The 22,157-nt window shown below is 33.6% G+C and overlaps 1 protein-coding gene across 1 annotated transcript in view; it reads left to right on the top strand.

Annotated features, from left to right (window-relative positions):
- The window catches only part of KL (klotho), a 68,964-nt gene extending 50,483 nt beyond the window's left edge, over positions 1-18,481 (top strand). Inside the window, exon 5 of the mRNA XM_051986478.1 lies at positions 9,285-18,481. Coding sequence (XP_051842438.1) covers positions 9,285-9,607 — 323 coding nt within the window. The 3' untranslated portion in view covers positions 9,608-18,481. The remainder of the gene's footprint in view (positions 1-9,284) is intronic.
- The last annotated feature ends 3,676 nt before the right edge of the window (positions 18,482-22,157 follow it).

Raw genomic sequence — 22,157 nt, 5'->3', positions numbered from 1 at the left:
TAAGAGAGAGAGAGAGACGTGAGCCGAGCCAACCATGGCAATGGCAATCCCAAAAGTCTCTCCTCCTCTTCCCCTTCCACTCCCCTGCCTCCACCCACCAAAATCGTCATTTCCTATACAACACATCAGGACTTGCACAAAGAGTGGGCGGGGGCCCTTCTTTCTCCAAGCTTATATATCAATAGAGTATGGTCCAATCACTATTTAGCCTCATGTGCTTGGGACCTCAGTGCATCAACTCAAGCCTCAGCCCATTACACTATACTATTTCTTTCTATACTATTTTATATTATACTTTCTATATTATTTTATTTCTATATTTTTTTTAATCCTTTCTTAAAACCTACAGAACAGAACTAGTTCATCCACAGGTTCTCTATCTTTTTTATTTAATTCTCTCAATACTCTTTGAATACAATTAGGTTCTACAGAGACACTTAAATATTATGATCTAGTCACCTCTAATTAGTAAAATAAATGTACCTTTCAATGTTTCTCTTGACTCTGGTGTTTGCATTTCAGAGTTGATACTCAGCTCTGATCTTTTTATCATAAATGATTGAAAGTCTTTTATACCATTAAAATCCAATTTTTTTTTTTCTATAGGAGTATGCTAAACTTTTCAGGGTAAATTATTTTTGTTTGTAAGCCTGAATCTTTGGTTTTATTGAATGCTATATTGCAAGATCTTTTCTTCTCTATACTAGAAGCTACCAAATGTTATGTGGTCATGATGGTGATTTCTTGGGACTTGGATTCTTTTTATTGTCTTCTTACAGCATTTTTTTTTTTTAAAGAGAAGCTTTGGATTTTAGCTACGAAATTCCTTGGAGTTTATTTTTAGATGATAATTAATGGGTCCTTTCTATTTTTACTTGGTTTTTTAGAAGATAAATCTGGATTGTGGGTTTTTTTTTTTTTTTTTTTGGTGATTTTTAAAAGTACAATGTTGTAATTTATTATTTTTTGGATCATGGTTGTCAATATATCCAGTGATTTTAGAATTATCTTCGTTGGCCTGTTTTTCAGGTAAGACTGAAGTATTTTACTTCCCCCCTTATTTTTTCAGTCTTTTGATTTTTTTTCCTATTATTTCTTGCTTTCATTAAGTAAATGATTTCTATTTAGTCTATTTTAGTTTTCCCTGAATCCATCAGTTGGGTAAGGCTTACCACTTTCTTTTCTTAGCAATTTATTATCTTTTCAGGCTTTTTCTTTAGAGCTGTTATTATTTTTAAAAAGCTTTCATTTCTTCTTCTATAGTCTTTATAGATAATCCATTTTTTCTTTTGACTGTCTATTTCAAATTGTTAGCAAAATACTTCCTATTCCTAGGCTGCAATTTGAGACATAGCTAATTCTACTTTTTTTTTTTTTTTTAATATTAGGGCTATATTTTTTTTTAGTTTAACCATCTTTTCAACTTTAGTACCTGAACTGGAGTTCAGTTTTGAACTGGTCTCTGGCCCTGCTGTGTTTTTGAGTATGATGACCTATACCTCCCAGAGTTAAGCTCCTTTACATTTTTGAATTTCTGAGTGCTGAAGCTTTAGGGTTCTTTATAGCATCTCAAGAGCACATTTTAGGACACTGGACCCCATGAGTTTTATATATGGTTCAAGTGTTGCTAAACAATACTTATTGATTTCTTCTATTCCCGAGCTCTTTCAAGAAGTTTGCTAGATCTTTCTGACCATCCTGGGGATTTCTCAAGGGAATCTTTCACTTTTGCTTTTCCCAAATATAGACTCTTACTGGTTATACATGACTTTGATTGATCTTTGGTTGCACTAGAAGGCTCCTGGCTTATTTGCTTGCATTGACACTGATTTTGCTGGCAACTTTTGCCTATGGATGTCTGGGTGATTTTTTGTATAGTTTTGGTCTAGAAATAGCCATTTATTGTTTCTCATATTTCTTTTTGGTATTCTTTGCTAGAGTAAATGTGTGTAACATGGGGATAGAGTGAAATCTACCTCTGTTAAGTTACTCATTTTGCTCAGAATTCAACTTTTTTACAACAATGATTTTTTTCTTCACAGATATGATTTTTTTCTTTGTTGAATAATTGGCAGATACTAAACATGTCAAGAAACAAATAACATTCTAAAAAGGAAATTGAGTATTTAACTTATATAGGAAATATAGTTATTGATGTAGAAGTCATTTTTAATCTTCTGTCTCTACAATCAGACTATTGATTTGTTAGTCAATACCAAAATCAATATCAAATTAGGAAAAAAATAAAAATGAGAAAACACATGACATATAATTAAACTAATTCCAAATGACCCATTGAAGCAAGTTATTGATGTTATTAAAAATGGGAAATTGATAAGAGAACAGACACTGACAAATATTGTAAATATTTCCCATGGAAATTAACCAATGTAAATTTAAGAGACTAAAGATACCTAAAAATATTTTCAGCCAATAAATAGTTCGTCTCTTTGCCAAGCAGAAAGATGTTTCAGTCTAAAGCCAATACCAACTTAGAATGTAAAATTGCTGGTATGAAAGCTAGCAACAAACTCAGTCAAACCAGATCATACCAAGGATGAAACCAGGACAATAAATAAATAAAAACAGAAAAATTTTTTTATTAAGATTGCTATAATAAACTAATTTTCCATCAGTAAAAGTGGAAGGCACTGCATTTGAATTCCTAATATAACAAGATTTCTGATGTGCTTGCATGAAGAGATGTATAGCACTAAGTCAAAGAAAGATGATGACACAAGCTGAATTAAAAATCTAGAGAGTGGAGTTCTCTGCTTAAGATATTTATAGATATAATTATGAAGGCATTGAGGGATAGATTCTCATGATATTTGGAAAGGGAAGGATATCAAACACTTCAGGAGGGAAATCAGACATGATCACTGATCTCAAAAAATCAGTCTTGAAAATATCAGTAACTTCTGGTACATATAGTGACTTTTCCATTTCTACAACCTCTCTATAAGAATAACCTATAAGTCTTTAAAATAATAATCCTTGATGAAGATATGGAAAAAGATCAGAAAGCTTTTATAAATGACATTTCATGGTAGACCAATAAATCAGTCAATAAATGTTTATTAAAGTACCTAGATACTGTGCTAAGTGTTGGTAATACAAAGAAAGGCAAAAAATGCTATCTTTTCTTTAAAAATTTACAATCTAATGAGGTACACAACCTGGAATGTTGTATACAAACTGTATACAACTGTATACAAACAAGGTATGTACAGCATAGATTGGCAATAAACAACAGAGGAAAGTCATTAGCTTTAATGGGAGATCAGGAAAGGCTTTTTGAGGAAGATGAGATTTTAGCTGAGGTTTGAAGAAAGTCCAGGAGGCTGGGAGACGGAGATGAAGGAGAGAATTCCAGGCATAAAATCAGTCAGTAAAAATACTCACAATGGGGAAATGGATGTCTTTTGAAAGAAATAGAAGGAGGCCAATGTCAGTGGCTCACAGTTAACTGAGAAGTACAAAGAATTGCGGATAAGACTATTAAAAAAATTGGTAAAGTAAAATGTCATCTTAAAGGATCTCTTCCAATAAGATGTCTATTTTGCAGTGTTAAAACCATATAAGTTTTCTTGAAATATTCAGCAACAGAGATTATTCTGGTTAAAATGTCTACTGAAATATATTTAAAAAGTAAAATAGGTCTAAAGTGTTTGCTACAGACATGCAAAATGTCCATTATAAAGTCTAAATTTTAAAAAGTCCTTGTCATTGGTGAAGGTCCTTCAAAAACTATTGTTTATGGATAATATCATGCTAATCGCATGCATTTTTAGGATATGGTAGAACTCATAAATGAGTTATATTATCATTGAAAAGAATTTGATATAATTATCTTCACAAGAAAAAATATAATTATCTTCACAAGAAAGGCAGATGACCTTTCAATCCATATAAAAAAAGCAATTGGCCCATTGGTTAACACAACCCAAATACCAAGTCAAGGAGCTAAGGATTCTAGCCAATACCTTGGGAAGGAAACATTTTAAACAAAAGATAAGGCATCTACCTGCGATTGGGGAGACATATCAAAAGACAAATATGGCTACAAATCCAGGAGGGCCACTGGAGGAGGAAGCAGTTTGAAGAAATATGACCTTTCAGTTTGGCAAGAAGTGTCCTCTATGAACTCCACAAAGGCCCTGAGCCTCAGAGTCCAGCTGAATGTAAGGAAAACTCTATGAGAATTTTAAGAAAGGAGAAAAGTACTATTAGAGCTAAGAGCTGAGAGTTACTAATTTGCCATATGTGTTCCGTATGTGTCTACCTCATCATCACTGTGCTTTGTTTTTTTATGACTCTCTTCAAAAATCTTCTGCAAGTAAAAAGTACCCCCTTACACACACACACACACACACACACACACACACACAGAGTTTAGGAGGAATATTTTCTACCTACTGTATTTATAGTACCTTCTTGGTAAATACCTTTGCTAAAAGCTAATTAACAGAGGAAAATAAGGGAGGAAATAGATAAAAGCAAGAAAGATAAATGAAAATAAAAACTCCAAAGAGAAAGGTATAACAAATGAGAGAGATTATAGGGAAAGAGTTCACTTTAAGAAACAAAAAGACAGCTAGGTAGTGCAGTAGATAGATTTTTAGATTTGAAGTCAAGAAGATCTGAGTTCAAATCCATCCCCAAATACTTAGTAACTGTATGACCCTGTACAAGTGACTTAATGCTGTTTGCTCCATTTTTCTCATCTGTAAAATGAGCTAGAGAAGAAAGCAGTAAATCACTTCTGCATTTTTGCCAAGGAAATGTCAAATGGGGTCATGAAGAACTGAATGAATGACTGAAACAACAACAAAAATAATATTGATGATAAGTGGGAAGCACATGATGAGGTACTTCTGAGCTACAGTTTTTAAAAACCCAACCCCTCAAGGTTATCACTAGAATCCTGAGGTGGGAGCAATAGTAGTAGTAATAATAGTAGTAGCAGCAGCAGCAGCAACAGCAATTGTACTACTTGTAGCAACAGTAGTAGTATTTTTCCTTGCAGGGATTCCTTGTGAGTGTTCAGTTAGGGGGAGTAGTCCAAGAGGAACTTTTATACATACATCCTGTTTATATTTTCCATATGAATCAGAAGCTGGGCCCAGAACTCTCCATATTGACTAGGAGCAAGGCCCAGAACTGAATGATTAGTGAAATAGATCATTTGGAGGGAATTATGTAATGCTTTTTTCAGCCCTAAAATCCTCTCTGAAAAAAAAGCCTCAATATCAACATTTTTTTTTTTTGGGGGGGCAATGTTATATGATTGCAAAGCATGCAATAGCAACAATAATTTAAAAAAAAATAAAGTTGTAGGTAGACATACCATTGGGCTTGAGTCAGGCAAAGAATATTATTACTACTAAAGAATGAGTCAGGAGAAGCAGCGTAAAAGATATTCGAAATATCTACAGATTGAAGAAGAGAAGAGTCTCTGACAGAGAAAGTCAGAAATAATTGATTTACAGCTGATATGTTTTGTTTTCATTAGTGCAATATCAGGAAAGTCCTAGCACATTGGGAAAACTTATAGGAGTACATGGAAAAGAATCATCATACCTGATAATATAGAAAAATTTTGATTCACATCATTGAAGTGAGAGCTTTTATGGACGAAATCACTAATCCAAGGAAGTATTAAGGAAACTATCCACGATTCACAGTAGCATGTGTTATCTTCTTACTAATTGCAGATCTCCAAAATCTTGTTTCTTATCATCTCTTTAATTTAACTCTTGGAAGTTTAATTTGAAACTTAGCTTATTATTTCCATTATTAAAAACAAATGCCTTGATTAGATTCCTTTTTTTGGAGGTTGCATAATTGTTATCTTTTTTCTTTTATATTAATTTTTTTTAAATTGAGTTACAAATTTTCTTCTTCTATCTAGCCTCTTTGCCACCCATTGAGAAGGCAACCAATCAGTATCCTACCAATTATTCATATGAAATCATGCTAAATCATTTTCCATATTAGTCATATTTCCAAAAAAAGAAAGAGAAAGGAAGGAAGAAAGGAAAAGAAAAAAATGCTTTAGTCTGCACTCAAGTTCATCAGTTCTCTCTAAAGATGGAGAATATTTTTCATCATGAGTCCTTTGGAATTGTTATCATTAATTAGATTCTTTTGTAAAAAAAAATAGATTTAAACTAAAACAACTTTTGATTTTAAATTTCTTCAGTTTATAGAAATTTAGAATTAGAAATCTAGAGGGGAACATTTTCTCCTTTCCTTACCTAATTAACATTATTGACTGTAGTTAACTAGTTTTAATTTAAGTTAGCACCCAGAGTGAAGGGTCTTAAACAAATTTTATGCATAATCACAAGCAAAAGTCTAATTAAAATTTTTATTTATGCTTAAATTGGACAGATTTAGATTAATTTCATTGTTTAATATTTTGATTTTAAAAAGACTGCACTTGTATATGATTATTATGGAATATTATTGTTCTGTAAAAAATGACCAGCAGGATGATTTCAGGAAGGACTGAGGAGACTTACATGAACTGATGCTGAGTGAAATGAGCAGGACCAGGAGAGCATTGTATACTCAACAACAGTACTATATGATGATCAATTCTGATGGACGTGGCCCTCTTCAACAATGAGATGAAACAAATCAGTTCCAATAGAGCAATAATGAATTAAACCAGTTACACTCAGCAATTAAAAAGCTCTAGAAGATGACTAAGAACCACTACATAGAATTCCCAATCCCTCTATTTTTGTCTGCCTGCATTTTTATTTCTTTCACAGGCTAATTATACACTGTTTCCAAGTCTGATTCTTTTTGTACAGCAAAATAACTGTATGGACACGTGTACATATACTGTATTTAACTTATACTTTAACATATTTAACATGTATTGGTCAACCTGCCATCTGGGGGAGGTGTTGAGGGGAAGGAATGGAAAAGTTGGAACAAAAGGTTTTGTGATTGTCAATGCTGAAAAATTACCCATGCATATATCTTGTAAATAAAAAAACTGTATAAAAAAAGAAAGTTGTTACTTAAAAAAATAAAAATAAACAAAACTGCACTTGAAGAAATGATTTTATTTTATAGTAAAGCAAAGTCTCTCAATTTTCAAATACAGTTGTTACCTGAGAATTTATTATAATATACTTTTTTTTTTATTATAGCTTTTTATTGACAGAACACATGCATGGGTACCCTTGCAATCACTTCTGCTCCAACTTTTCCCTTCCTTACCTCCATTCCCTCCCCTAGATGGCAGGCAGTCTCATACATGTTAAACATGTTAAAGTATATCTAGAATATAATATATGTGTACATATTTATACAGTTCTCTTGTTGCACAAGAAAAAATGGATTTAGAAAAGTAAAAATAACCTGGGAAGAAAAACAAAAATGCAAGCAGTCCACACTCATTTCCCAGTGTTTTTTTGCTGGATGTAGCTGGTTCTGTTCATCACTGATCAACTGGTTCTGAATTGGATCCTCTCATTGTCAAAGATAGCCATTTCCATCAAAACTGATCCTCATATAGTATTGTTGTTGAAGTATATAATGATTTCCTGGTTCTGTTCATTTCACTCAGCATCAATTCATGTAAATCTCTCTAAACCTCTCTGTATTCATCTTGCTGGTCATTTCTTACAGAACAATAATATTCCAAAGCATTGATATACCATAATTTATTCAGCCATTCTCCAATTGATGGGCATCCATTCAATTTCCAGTTTTTAGCCACTAAAAAAAGGGCTGCCACAAACATTTTGGCACATACAGGTCCCTTTCCCTTCTTTAATATCTCTTTGGGATATAAGCCCAGTAGTAACACTGCTGGATCAAAAGGTATGCACAGTTTGATAATTTTTTGGGCATAATTCCAGATTGCTCTCCAGAATGGTTGGCTCTGTTCACAACTCCACCAACAATGCATCAGTGTCCCAGTTTTCCCACATCCCCTCCAACAATCATTGTCTTTTCCTGTTATTTTAGCCAATCTGACAGGTGTGTAGTGGTATCTCAGAGTTGTCTTAATTTGCATTTCTCTGATCAATAATGATTTGGAACACTCTTTCATATGAGTAGAAATAGTTTCAATTTCAGCATCTGAAAATTGTCTGTTTACATCCTTTGACCATTTATCAATTGGAGAATGGCTTGATTTCTTATAAATTAGAGCCAATTCTCTATATATTTTGGAAATGAGGCCTTTATCAGACCCTGAAACTGTAAAAATTTTTTCCCAGTTTATTGCTTCCCTTCTAGTCTTGTCTGCATTAGTTTTGTTTGTACAAAAGCTTTTTTTTACCTTGATATAATCAAAAGTTTCTATTTTGTGATCAATAATGATCTCTAGTTCTTCTTTGGTCACAAATTCCTTCATCTTCCACAAGTCTGAGAGGTAAACTATCCATTGTTCCTCTAATTTATTTATAATCTCATTCTTTATGCCTAAATCATGATCTCATCTTGGTATACAGTATTAAATGTGGGCCCATGCCTAGTTTCTGCCATATTAATTTCCAATTTTCCCAGTGGTTTTTTGTCAAATAGTGAATTCTTATCCAAAAGTTTGGGTCTTTGGGTTTGTCAAATGTTAGATTGCTATAGTTATTGACTATTTTGTCCTGTGAACCTAACCTATTCCACTGATCAACTAGTCTGTTTCTTAGGCAATACCAAATGGTTTTGGTGATTGTTGCTTTTAGATCAGGTACAGCTAGGCCACCTTCAGTTGATTTTTTCCCATTAGTTCCCTTGAAATAATATTCTTAGTTTTAAGAGAAAAGAAAGAATTTGTGTGTTGGAAAAGAATTTTAGAGCTCCTTCCTGCATGTACAGTTTTTGTGACATTGGGCAAATCATAAATCATTTAATCCCTGAAGGTCTCAGTTTCTGTTTTTTGATTTTAAGTCTTCTGACTCCAATGCCTATTGTTCTGATCTCTGACCCCAGAAAGCGCAACATCTATAGTATATAGAACTAATTAGATTAATGAAAATGAGTCCTCACTAAGTTCATTATTACATGATTTGTCATTAGCATTTGAGAGCACTTTTTGATATAGAGCTGACCAAGAGATTTAGCGAATTCTTAGTCTTTGTTCATCCTTGGTCTTTTTCATATTTAAAATTTTTTAAAATTTCATTTTAGGTTTCATTAAAAAAAATTGGACATTTCTCAGCTTCCAAAGCTAAGTTGAATGTATTTCCTTCAAATAACTATTGCCTGTCACATAACTTTAATAATCATTCTATTTTTCCTTCCTTTTTTTCTTTTTCCAGCCCATGTATTGGATGATGTCAGACTTTGTGGATACTTTGTTTATTCATTTAATGACCGAACTGCTCCAAAGTTTGGCCTCTACCGTTATGCTGCAAATCAGTTTGAGCCAAAACCTTCAATGAATCATTACAGGCAAATTATTGACAACAATGGTTTTCCCGGACCGAAAACTCTGAGGAGATTTTGTCCAGAAGAATTCATCCTGTGCACTGAATGTAATTTTTTTCAGACTCGAAAGTCTTTATTAGCCTTTATAGCTTTTCTATTTTTTGCATTTATTGCCACTATTTCCCTAATTTTTTACTACTCTAAGAGAAGTTAAAGGAATTAGAAAGTGTTCTGGACTTTTCTTCTTTCAATCATCCTTTTGGTAGTTCTGAAGATTTGCACAATATTTGATGTAATGTTTGGAGGCATTTCCATGGTCAAACATTATGAAACTATAGATTTCACACATGGCTTTTATAGCAAAACTTTTTTTATGCAGTATAACAAAATTTCATAACAAATGATTGTTTTCAAAATTTTGAATTTGAAAATCCCTATTGAAATTTAGTAATTGGACATTTTTTCCCCTTGGGATAAAATCTGAAATGTGAATTTCAAAAAGCAGAAACAATTGAATCTACTAAAATCAGCATAATATTTTAACAATATTTTAAATACTATATGTTCTCATCAAGAGAATGGTAGCTTTTCATTGGTAACATTGAATCCATCATCCCTATTCTGAATGGGACTACTCCCATAGAAGAAAAATCAGAAGCATTTGGATTAGAAGATTGGGACCAAATCAATTGGCTCCAGTTCAATGCCACAATACACCATGGTATAGACCTCTTGGCTGATTTGAAAGTTTTCCATGAAAAAGTTAATGAGAAAATATAGAATAATGGGGAAAATAAGAGTAACAAAAATATGAAAAGCTGCAGTGTATTCTGAAGCACTACTGATAGTTACAGAGTTGATATTTGTTTTAAAGAATAAAGTCTTGTCCTGCTTTTAATAGGAAAGGAACATTAATTATAGTGTATGAAATGTAAAATGTGGCGTGGCTTGGGAAAAGAGATTGGGGAGAAAAAGTTTATCAATCATTACCTTTAAGTCTGATGTTCACAGCATGTGATTCATTATAAATTTCTTATTTTTTCTATCATATACTCAGGCCTTGAAATGTAGGCTTGCCTAACTTGCAACGAGGAAAAATGTGAATATTCTTCCAAATTTCAAAGAGCAACTCAGAATGAGTTTATGCAGACACCATAATTTGGATTTTTACTGTAAATATTTGAACAGCATATAACTAAATAGATCTGATCTTAAGACACTGGAAAATTGAACACAAAGATGTTGGGAGATATAGATAGATAGACAGATATAAATATCTATAGATATCTATATATGTATATATAAAAGATATGTAATGTTATATATAGTAAATATTATGTTTTTGCTACAAATTATATGGAGCTAATCTTTAATTATTTGTTGGTTCTTAATGGAAACTTTCAGCAAGTCCTAGAGATGAATTTGAACTTTTCTCCATCTTCTAATATTTCTTTAAACAGGACATTTTAATTTTGTTACTATTTCATAGGAATACAATAGAATATTTTATTTAAATTATGTTGGACAATTTATGGTCTTATATATAGGTCACCTGAGTTATGTCATGTTTTTATTCTATTAAGCAAAGTTTTAAGGAACATTATTTGACTTTCAGTATAACTAAATCAAAGTAATAATTAGTCATGTTATAACAGAATTCTCTTGTTTTATAAATTTTGTATCATGTACTATTACATGGAAACTCTTTTCCTAATAGAGATACAAATAGGGAATGGAACTTGTTGGCATGAGGAACTCCTTAATGATGCAAATTATCCAGCAAATTGCTGTATTCTGGAAACTGAGAGTGTCAGATTGTTTCCCAGAGCACTGAGGAGTGCTCCGGTCATGTAAAAAAATTTGTGTGTGTCAAAAACAGACTTGAAGCTAGTTTCTTCCTGATTCCAGGATGGCTCTGCCCATTAGATTATACTGCCCCTTGGGATATATAGGTTTGGATTTTATCTGCAGAGAGAGCCTAAAGTCACTCATTCACATTAAGGAAAAAAAAAAGAACTGGCTTTTAATACTGAAAAGCACATAGTGATTATTTTAAAATGTTTTCTTTAGGCTTAAGTTTAGGAGGACCTAGGAGACCTAGAAATTTGAAAATCCTTAAAAGGCCTCTTAAAAGTCTTTGAAATCTGTTCTGGGTAGACTGGCAAACACAAGGATAAAAATTTATGTCCTAGTTCTTAAAAGGATTAGGCAGAATCAAAGAAAGTATTAAACTTTCAATTCATTATCATTTTTCCTTCTACTCCCCTAAAAAGTAAAATTATTCTTTCACTCATTTCTTCATAAATTACCCATAAAAAAGACCAAAGATATATTTTACTTGAATTCCATTGTCATTAAGAGTATGCACAAGTAGGTAAGATCACAGGTCCCCCTCACCCTTCTCCAATTTTTGTTCTTTCATTTCCACTTAATAAAAAAGATTATACTGATTGAGAAAGGCATGGAATTTTAACAGGCCGATTCTACAGTGACAGTCATAAATATGATTACTACATCTCATCATGAAAGCTGGTCTCCTAATTCCTCCTTATTCTCCCCATGCATCTCCCTCATGAAGGTTTCCTTTATCTCCATTGCCATAACCTTATAATCTGTCACTTATTTGATGTACTAGCTATTTCCCCTTGACCTTCCACCAATGTCAGCCTCCCAGTTTTCAATCTTGGCTAATCCTTGCTATCTGTTTACTTATGTTGGTGAAACTGTTCTCTCAAAGGTCACCACTGACTACTTTTCATCAATCCAATAGTGTTTTCTCAGGTCATTTACTCTTTGATCTTTCTACAGATTTTGACATTGTCACTTAGTACTATTTCTAGACACTATCTCATCCTTAATAAGACACTCATTTAGTATCCAAAATAACAGAATCCAACAGCTTTGTCTCTTCCCCCCTGTCATGCCTATATCTTTGTGCTCCAGGTAAACTGGAATATTAGCTATTTAACCTTTTCTCCCTTTGTTCCTTCTTTCCTTGCTTTTCCCCCTGTTCTTCCTCCTTCCTTCCTTCCTTCTTTCCTTCCTTCTTTCCTTTCTTCCTTCCTTCCTTCCTTCCTTCACCTCTCCCTCCCTCCCTCCCTCCTTTCTTTTTCTCTTTCTTTCTTTCTCTCTCTCTTTCTTTCTTCCTTCTTTTCTTTCTTTCTTCTTTCCTTTCTTTCTCCACACATTCCCTATGCCAAGAATGTTTTCTCCTCTTAACTTATTAAAGTATCACTCTTCTTTTAAAGAAAACCTCAAAGGCTACCTCCTCTATGAAGCCCTTCTTTCCAAACCTCCCTCTGTCAGTAATGTTTTTCCTACCATAGCACTTTTTTATGTTATAATTTATTTCTCTGTTATAATTTATGTTATAATTTGTTTCTCTGTGTGGCTATGTCATATTCTCCTACTAGATTGAAAATTCCATGAGCAGGGATTTTCTTATCAAAACTTTGTATCTCTTTGGTAACAACAGTTCTCTGAACATAGAAAATGTATTAATCAAAATGAGATTAGAAGTGGTATTTGTTTATGGGAAACAAATATTCAGATAAGTATGGAAATGTAACTATATTTTCTTTAAGAGGAAAAAACCAAAAGTCTTATCAATCTGACTAATCTGTTAGTCTATTAGATTTAGAATTATATTAGCTCTCTTTTGTGCAAATGAAATACAGTATACATTGATAATGAAAAATCTAGTTATATTTAAAACAGATTAGTATTGACTCTATTTTGTTGTAAAAGTTACTGTTAATTTATTGTCCCTTTCTTCTCTGGTACTATATGTTCTAGTTGAATCCATTAACTAAGATTCACCTTGGATATTCAGGGAAGAAAAATTGAGCCTTGACAAAAGTATTGTAATAAGCTACCAAGTTACTGCTACCTCTTTGTTCTTACTTTATGACTACTAATGCTTGAAAAATTCTGTTTTTCTCACCAATAAATTTAGCTTTGTGGAATAAGACGAGCATTGTTCAGCAGAGTAGGGGAAAACACGAAATCTAAGAGTGTTGAACTGTGGTTGGGAGGTCATAACTTCAAGGAAAGAAAGGCATTAGTTTCTAAAGTCAAAGAGAAAGGTCAAAGTAATGAAAAAAGCAAACAATTCAAACATATTGGCTGACCTAACTTCATTGCTTTAGGATATACCACTATTGATGAAATGAGAGATTTATTAAATTATTGAAATTTCAATCATAACCAAAATATCATGTGAATTTTGTGGTTGTGCAATAGAAAAAAATTCTGAGATCATTTATTGCCTAGGAGCAATTGCCTACGATGCTAGAAGGGCCAGTATCCTTATGAAGGCAGCTCAGGGTGGGAGGAGAGTACAAGTTCATAGTAGTTTTCAACAGGAACCTAATTAATTTTCTACTTTTGCCTGGTGATTACTGGAATTAATTTGGCAAGTGTTATATAAACCCAACTTATCATATCTATTCATTAAATCAAATGTTATGAGGGTTTCTGCTGGCTAATAACAGCTATTTGTATTCAAAAGTAATTAAATTATTTTTCTTTAAAAATAAAATGTTTTAAACTTTTAAAAGTAAATAAAGTTTGAAACTGTGTCTAAACTTGTTTCATTTTTTGAGGTATTTGGGGTTGTGACTTGCCCAGGGTCACACAGCTAATAAGTATTAAACGTCTGAAGCCAGATTTGAATTCAAGTCCTCCTGACTCAGGATCAGTACTTTATCCACTGCATCGGCTAGCTGCCCCAACAGTGACTAACTTGAAAGGAAAATTGATAGTCACCACTGATCATGTCTGATGTGAACGTATTAGCATCTATTCAAAGATGGAGTGACTAATTTACTAATATCACTGATTGGCTAGGTTTGATAATTGAAGATGTTATGGGTGCCATATACTCATAACTCCTTCCAGATCACAGAATTCAATTGCAAGAAAGAAAAACTATGAAATACAGAATTGTTTTGTTTATATAGGGGGAATTCAGGAAATCTTTCTCTGGTAATATGTCTCGTGCATTTAGACATTGAGAAATAAAATGGAGAACAAGTTGATACAATGCAAAAAAGTCAAAGTTCTGAAACATGTACATACATATATACATATATAGAGAATTACATATCTTCATCTATGATTATCTATCATAGGTCTATCATCTATCATTATCAAGTTTCTATCTATCCTATTATCTATACATCTACTTATCTATAACTCACATTTCTCTTCAGAAAAAAATCATACATCTTACATCTCTCTTAGCCCCACTGGGATGTAAGGTCCTTGAGGGCAGAGGCTATTTTGTCTTCATTTTATCCCTAGCAGCTAATATAATGTTCTACATATAGGCATTGAGTGAATGCTTGTTGAATTGAATGTCATGTCTCTATTTCCTGGTTCAGGTAAGTTTCTGCCTTAACAGGGGTTTTCACCAAATTTTCTAATTTGCACATGAATCCATGGTCTAATCTATTTAGATATTTCCTCCAGCCTTACTGACAAGATCTTCAGTGCTGAGTGTGATTGGCAGAGGAATTGATAAAAATTAATCCCCGAGGCAGGCAGGGGGAAGGCACTGAACGAGGTGTTTAGTCCTGTGGTCCCACTCTCTGAGGAGGATGACCAAATCTCTGAGACTCACCCTCTCTAGGAGTTTGGGGCACTCTCACCTGCCAAGTCCTGTCAGAAATCTTAGTCATTTCCCAATAAAATCTATTTATGGGCCATCCCATGGCTGTTGCCTTCCTTTGCGTCAGTCTGCCACGGCACTCTGACCTGTGTTGTCTTTCTCCTTACCCATCTCCCCATGCCACAGGGTACCTTCCTGAACCCCAACAAGTCATCTCTCCTGACCCCATTTCTCCTCCTAACCCTTTTAGGGCGTTAAGTTCCTTTCCGGATTTGGTCTACCAGCTAAGGGCTCCTTTTCTACTGGATAATTGTGAGTTCCACTGAGGAACTTGTCTTTTTATGCTCTCTCACTCTATTTCATATTTATCATTCCTGGTGTCTATTGTATCCCTTCATTTTGTCTGTAACCTATTCCCCTAAATCTACCTTTTACCAAAGAGAATGGCCATTGCAATTCTTCACATGACCGAACCCCAATTTTTAGGGCCTACCATCACCTGGTGTCTACATCACATCATTAGCAATCAAAACCCATTCATGATTCTTCATCAACCCTTGTCCTCTCATAAGCTTACTGCAGGGCATCCTCCCACATATTAGGGGCTTTCTACCTGGCTTTCTATTGAAATCCTAAGCACAAATTATCTACCTGTCATTTAAGCACAGATTAAAAATCTAGGCAGAGAATGCACTTCTGCTCTAATTTATTTTCTGTGAGGCTTCTTCTCTTTCCTCTTTCTTACTTATTTTTTCCCCAACTGCTCCTAAACTGGTCATATGCCTCTTCTTAAGTCTTTATCATGAGTTTATGAGGTAATTTTCTCTCCCTATTCTTTCCCCCTTTGTTCAAACTAATCCTATCCAAAAAGTAGATTTATAGGGAAATGACTGGGGATTCTGACAGGGCATGGAAAAGTGAGAGTGCCCAAGATGCTTACAGAGGATCCTGCCTGCTGTGGACTTCTCCCATTCTGCCACCTTTGAATGTCATCTCTTTGATCTTTGTATCTCAGTATCTAGCATAGTGCCTCAAGCACTGTGAGCACTTATGCCTATTGAGGAATTGATTGAATTCTGCCTGTTGAAATTCTTCCCTCTAAAACCCAGTTCAAGTGCCATCTCCTGGGTGTGTTTCCCTCCCCCATATTCACAAACCCAGAAATTAGTTTCTTTAGACCTCTAAAAGATTTCTGCTTGAGCCTCTCCTCCTCAAAGACAATATGCTAATATCATTTGTCTAGATTTTATCTATTAGATAGCGAGTTCCTTGAGGGAAGAGATTGTCTCTCACATGTAAAACAATCTTTGTATTCCCAGGTGCCTAGCACAGTGTAGACACTTAAATGCATTAAACTGAAATCCTTAACTCTTAGATTTCAAGGCCTTCTGGATGGGGAGTAACCCTTTATTCAAATTTCTAAAATGTTTGTATTATAATTTACAGTTTTTCCATTTTTCATCATGTTTCGTGAAACATGCACTCAAAAAACTTTCTAAGTCTCAATAGTTGGAGAGAGACATTGAAAAAAAGTAAAAAAGTACCTATGGCAAAGAAAGGAAGAATATAGTAGCAAGGGGAGACAAGGAGTATCCAACTTCCCCATTGGTCAAAATAAAAAAGTTCTTCATTAACAGAGACTTAGTAGCTTATTTTTTTTTTTAAGTATTAAATGTGACATTGGAAAAGTGCAGCTAGACAACTACTTACATATTGAGTCTGTAGTGTACATAGTCTCTAATCCTATCACAATAATCATTCTTTCCTCATTTCACTCATTAGTAATTTTAAAAAACCAAAATAAAACATGATTTTACTCCTGAGGGTCTCTTACACTAGTAGGGACAAATGTGATTAGTTTTGAAGTCAATAGCTGTTGCTGCTGTTGTTATCTCTGTCTCTGTCTCTGTTTCTCCCTGTCTCTCTCAATAATTGTAATAATTCTGAATTTTAATAGGTTAACTAAAACAAGCAAAAATTACTGTTTCGATTTGTTTCAGTAATAATAGAGCTTTGTCTAGACCAGGTTTTCTACAAACATCAGATTAAAGAACTCTTCAGGAAAGTCTGGCAGGAAAGATTTCCAACTTTGTTCTTTGGAAAGAATCAACATTAAAAGCATCAACTTTGCAATTTTTATATTCATTATTTAGGAGGTAAATAACCGAAAATTCACAAGACTGATGGCATTATTGTATTAAATAAAAACACAAGTAACATTTATGGAAAAAGTCTTTAATATGTGCTTCAATACTGCACTTTATATATAAAGTGTTATTTAAGCAAATATTGATTTTACATGTTTATATAGGAATATTTTTCGAATGTTCACCCAGGGTAATATTTAATCAAACAGTTGCATTTCTTTATATGAGGTAGTAGTGTAGCCTAAGACACAAATGCAACTCAAAGTATTTTTAGTTGTACTTGTGTATCATCTACATGTAAATCAAAGCTTTGACACACATCCAAGGTGGTTATTAGATGTGCTGAGCCTGAAGTATTTGAAGGCCACATTATCATGCCTATGAGACAAAAGATATAATCAGATTTTAAAATTTTAAATTAGGTGGAATTATTGACTTCTTGTTAAGTGGCCTGTAGATTTCAAGTGTCACACTCATTTGAAAGCTGACAACAGTGATTAAAACAAAGCAGGACACCAATATAGAATTAGCAAGCCAAGGAGAGAGAATGAACAGGGGAAGAAGTTCAAGACAATGTGAGGAAACTGAATTATATTTTGTTTCATATTTCTTCCTGGTCTCTTCCTGTTATGTTTGGGGTCTATCAGCAGCCTCTACTGACAGAAATTCAATCCTCTTAAGAAAAACTAAAATACTATTGTTCCAAACTCATTTCAAATACAAGGGAGTCTATGAAATTTTAGTCTTCTTTCCTAGTGCTTGAAAACTTAGCTATTTTATTTGCTACCTGAATGCCCCACAATGTTCATCCCCCAATTGAGTGTTCATAAAAGTAATAAAAGGAATTTGTAGAATATTTCCTTTGTGTTTATGTGACCATGTAATGTTTTGCTAATCCAATTTCTGTTGTGAGCTGTATTCTCTGTTTTCATTGTTGTTTTTATAGATATTAGTGATTGAGTACTTTGTTGTGAAATGCACCTATATAAAATGTCCAGAGTGAATAAATAGCAACATCAGAATTTTTTTTCACTTTTCATAATTTAATATGTGTCTGATCGACTCATTCCATTTAAAAAATAAAACAAAGAAATCTGGATGTTAGTTAAGAAAAATCAGCTCTATAAATTGTACTTTGTTGTTTTCAGTCATTCTGATAAAAATATACATGTTGGTCAATTTTCTGAAAGCAATCCACTAAGAGTATTGTTGTAATTTAAAAAGTATATATTTTTATTCAAACTATTTTGTGATATGAGTGAAATGTGACCATTTTATTTCTGGATGTAGGTTATGTGAAGTCATAATAATAAAAATAGTTTACAAACCATATATTGTCAATTGCATTTATGCTGCCAGTTGTTTCCACTTAGAAGCATCAATATTTCAAGCTGAACCTTCTTCCTTTCCCAGCAAATGAGCTTTTCCTGGTGACTGCTGTATTTGCTGTTAAAGACTATCCCAATCATCTAGGCTCAGGATCCTTAAGTTATTTTGGACTCCTCTCTCTTTCTCAACTCTACATCTGATGCATTGCCCATTTGTCCTCCATAATGCATCTCACATTTGTCCCTTTTCACTCCCCTGCTTTTAGCTCTCTCATCTAGTCATTATTTCTGATCTGCATTATTACAGAATCGAATGAATTTCTCTGCCCCTACTCTCTTCCATCCCAAACTATCCGGTATACTACTGACACATTAATATTCTTTAAATTTTCAATGAGTTTATTGTGTACCAAGTAAAATCCAAAAGGTCCAATTCGAGGGCCTTGACATTCTGACTCAAGTCTACTACACACATACTGAGGTGTATGGAGTGTTCAGGGAGGACCAGAACCTCTGGTGTGAGGATTGCTGAGCCCTTCTCAGGATTGCTTTGGCATCTGCTTCTACCCAATTCTCACCTGGGATCAAAGAAGCTGTAGCATGTGCAGCGGCCACAGTCTAGTAAACCATCTAGGCAAACAGGCTATCCATGTTTGAGGGACTCAAACTCCTAGGTGAGTTAGGAAAATGTCTACCCCATGTGAAGGCTTCCCCTTCGGAATGGAGAGATGAGAATAATTTGTTTCAAAGGCCATGAAGGCAACTGCAGCAGGTGTTGTGGAGAGCTTAGAGCTCATTAAAAAAATGGAAGACTTTAAGGTCATTCATTGCATCTGGAGCCATTAGCAATTATCTTGACTTTGTCTTGCCAGTGGACTTTGATGATTATAGAGGAGAGAGTGAAAACAATGACTTTGTGCAATTCTATCTCACTTAAACCTAGTGCACTCTGAGGTCAAGACATCATCTGTTATGTCATTGGTCTTCAAAAGGATGAACAACAATAAATACTGAATCCCACAGGTAAACAAGATTATTTGTCATTCCCAAACATGCCTTTCTTCTTCTCACCACAATTCCTCTGTTCATGTCATTTTCTCCTAATGAAATAAACTCACCCCTATCTCTAGACTGGATTTTTGTCCTTCCCTAGTGCTACCCTGAATACCACCACCTGACCCATGAAAACCTGAATTATCTTCAGTTTAATACCCTAGCATGTATACTTCTCTGGAGATAACTTATTTTGCAATCATAAATTAAAAGAACTTCAGTATGTCTTGTCTATTACTAGATATTAAGCCTCTTAAGTAGAGGAGTTGTCACATTCATCTTTCTATTTCTCAAAATTCTTAGTTCAGTATGTTGAAAACACCCAGATCTCATTAACTATTTGTTGAGGGAATCACTAATGAAAAATGTGTGATTTGAAATCTATTACATATTTTCATTTAAAAGAAAATAAGATATTTTGGTATTCTCCAAAGCTACAGTTAACTCTATGTGATCTAGTATTCCTTTAACCAGAAATCTCTTTATTCAGCTCTTCTGGTTACATTGATAATTGGCATTCTTAATGATGGTGATCATAGGGCACTAACTGCAGATGTTTAGCAGCCTTTTGAATCATCAAAAAAAAATTAAATCACCAAAAAAAGGTAATTTTAATCTATGTATTTAATACATTTTTATGCTTATAAGATTTGAAACTTAAGGGAAACAGAAATTATCTAGTCAAAATATGAGTTGAGATAACTGAAGCCCTGGGGAATTAAGTTCCCCAACCTCACACAACTTGAGATTCAAATACAGGTTTTTTAGCTTTAGATCCAGGACTCTTTCCACTACTCATATTGGCTCTGAAAATATCTTAACTGTTACTAATTAGAATGTTTGAATCTAATTGATAGAGTTATGTTGCAATTATTCAAAGATCTGTAATTCTTTTGGGTTGCTTGCTCCCTCCATAAACAATTACCATTTGTACTTTGTAACTGAGATTTCATTCAACAGTAAAAGAAAAATCATAACTACTTGTTCAAACTTCTGGGAATAAACCTCTGTCCTGTTAGATATATTTGGTCTGCAGAAAATAGACATACTTCCTATATTTGAATCTATCCAGCTTGACAGAACTTGTCAATTGATGGGCCAGACACAGTCTTTTACAATTATTTAAGCACAGCTTTGACCAATAATTTTTCTGCTTAGTAAATTCCAGGGCAAATTTAAATTAACTGCAATCTCCTCTTACTGGCATTTAAAGTCCTTCACAATCTGGCCCTAACCTACCTGTCCAGGCTCATTTTTTATTATTGCCCTTCATACATACAATAGTACAGCCTTGCAGTACACTGTTTTTCACATGTGACATCCTAATAGGATAAGTCTTTATGCCTTAAGTCAAGCTGTCTCCCAATGTCTGGAATGTCTTTCCTCTTTACTTCTACTTGTTAGAATCCCTAGATTCGTTCAAAGCTCAGCTCAAACACCACTTCTTATATGAGACCCTTCTTGATTTCCTCTTCTGTTGGTGTCTTCCTCAAATTAGCTAATTTTAATTTTGTGCTCCTTTTGTTGTTCACCTTTCATTGTTGAAGAGAACCAACAACATCATGAGAGTGGTGTTTTGATTTGCACCAGAATTGGATCTAAGTGAATTTTCATGTAGCTGATGGAGCTAAGTATTTTACTAAGAGATGTTTGTTATAACAATTAGTGTTTTACTAAAAAGAATGTTCTTGTGATTTGGTTTCTATGACTGGGGGTAATGTCAAAGAGGATTGGTGATTTATCCCTGATGAGCCTCCAAAATGTTACCAGTAGTATAGAAATGGGCTCTAGCTTTAAGCTCAGGTGGACCATATTTAGACTTGAGGAAGATTGGGCCCTAACAGAGGGAGGTTTCAAGTTTTTCCCCAATTCTCTGACTTATTGAGACCCCATTCTGGAGTTAAGGAAAATTTCTAAAGATTCTTTTCTAAAAGGGATTAACAGGCATCCTCCTGTAAAAGATAATCAATGTACACAGTAGATGTCAAATTATAGAATAGCTATTTCCTCTTTCATAAAAAAAAGTTTAAAACACAAGACTCTATATAATGTATAATATGTACATGATATTATATATTATATAATAACATATAATATATCCTCATATATATAAGAATTATATGATATAACAAAATATATGTAAAAATTGATATATATTTATATGTTATAATAAATATTATATATAATAAATTCTTCAAATATAAAACACTCATCACTTATTATACTTCCTTGGCAAGTAAGGACAATTTTGTAGGACTGTGGTTTTTATTTTCATTTCTCACCCCAGTAATTGTACAAATCATAAATCTAGGTCTTCTGGCAAACAAGAGCATATCTTGACTTTCTTAGTTCTTTCACATTTAGAATTTTCTTGGGGTTTTCTGCTTGTAGTGATGCATTCTTTTCTCTTACTCTAGAGTGAAATGAGAATGTAATTTCAGGTAGCACCTTTTGTCAAGTGAGGAGCATTAACTCAACAATTGCTAACTTCTTAAATTCATGAGATAGTTACCAAGAATAGAAACATTCATCTCTCATGATTATTATCTAGTTAACTTTTTTCAGGGAAAGAAATATGTAATATGTATCAAATAGCCATCCAGGAACTTGAAGTCCTATCTCAGA

The sequence above is a fragment of the Antechinus flavipes genome, chromosome 3, assembly GCF_016432865.1.
Source record: "Antechinus flavipes isolate AdamAnt ecotype Samford, QLD, Australia chromosome 3, AdamAnt_v2, whole genome shotgun sequence".
NCBI classification, from domain to species: Eukaryota; Metazoa; Chordata; class Mammalia; order Dasyuromorphia; family Dasyuridae; genus Antechinus; species Antechinus flavipes.
The sequence above is the reverse complement of the archived record's forward strand: the minus strand, read 5'-3'. Positions and strand labels throughout refer to the sequence as shown.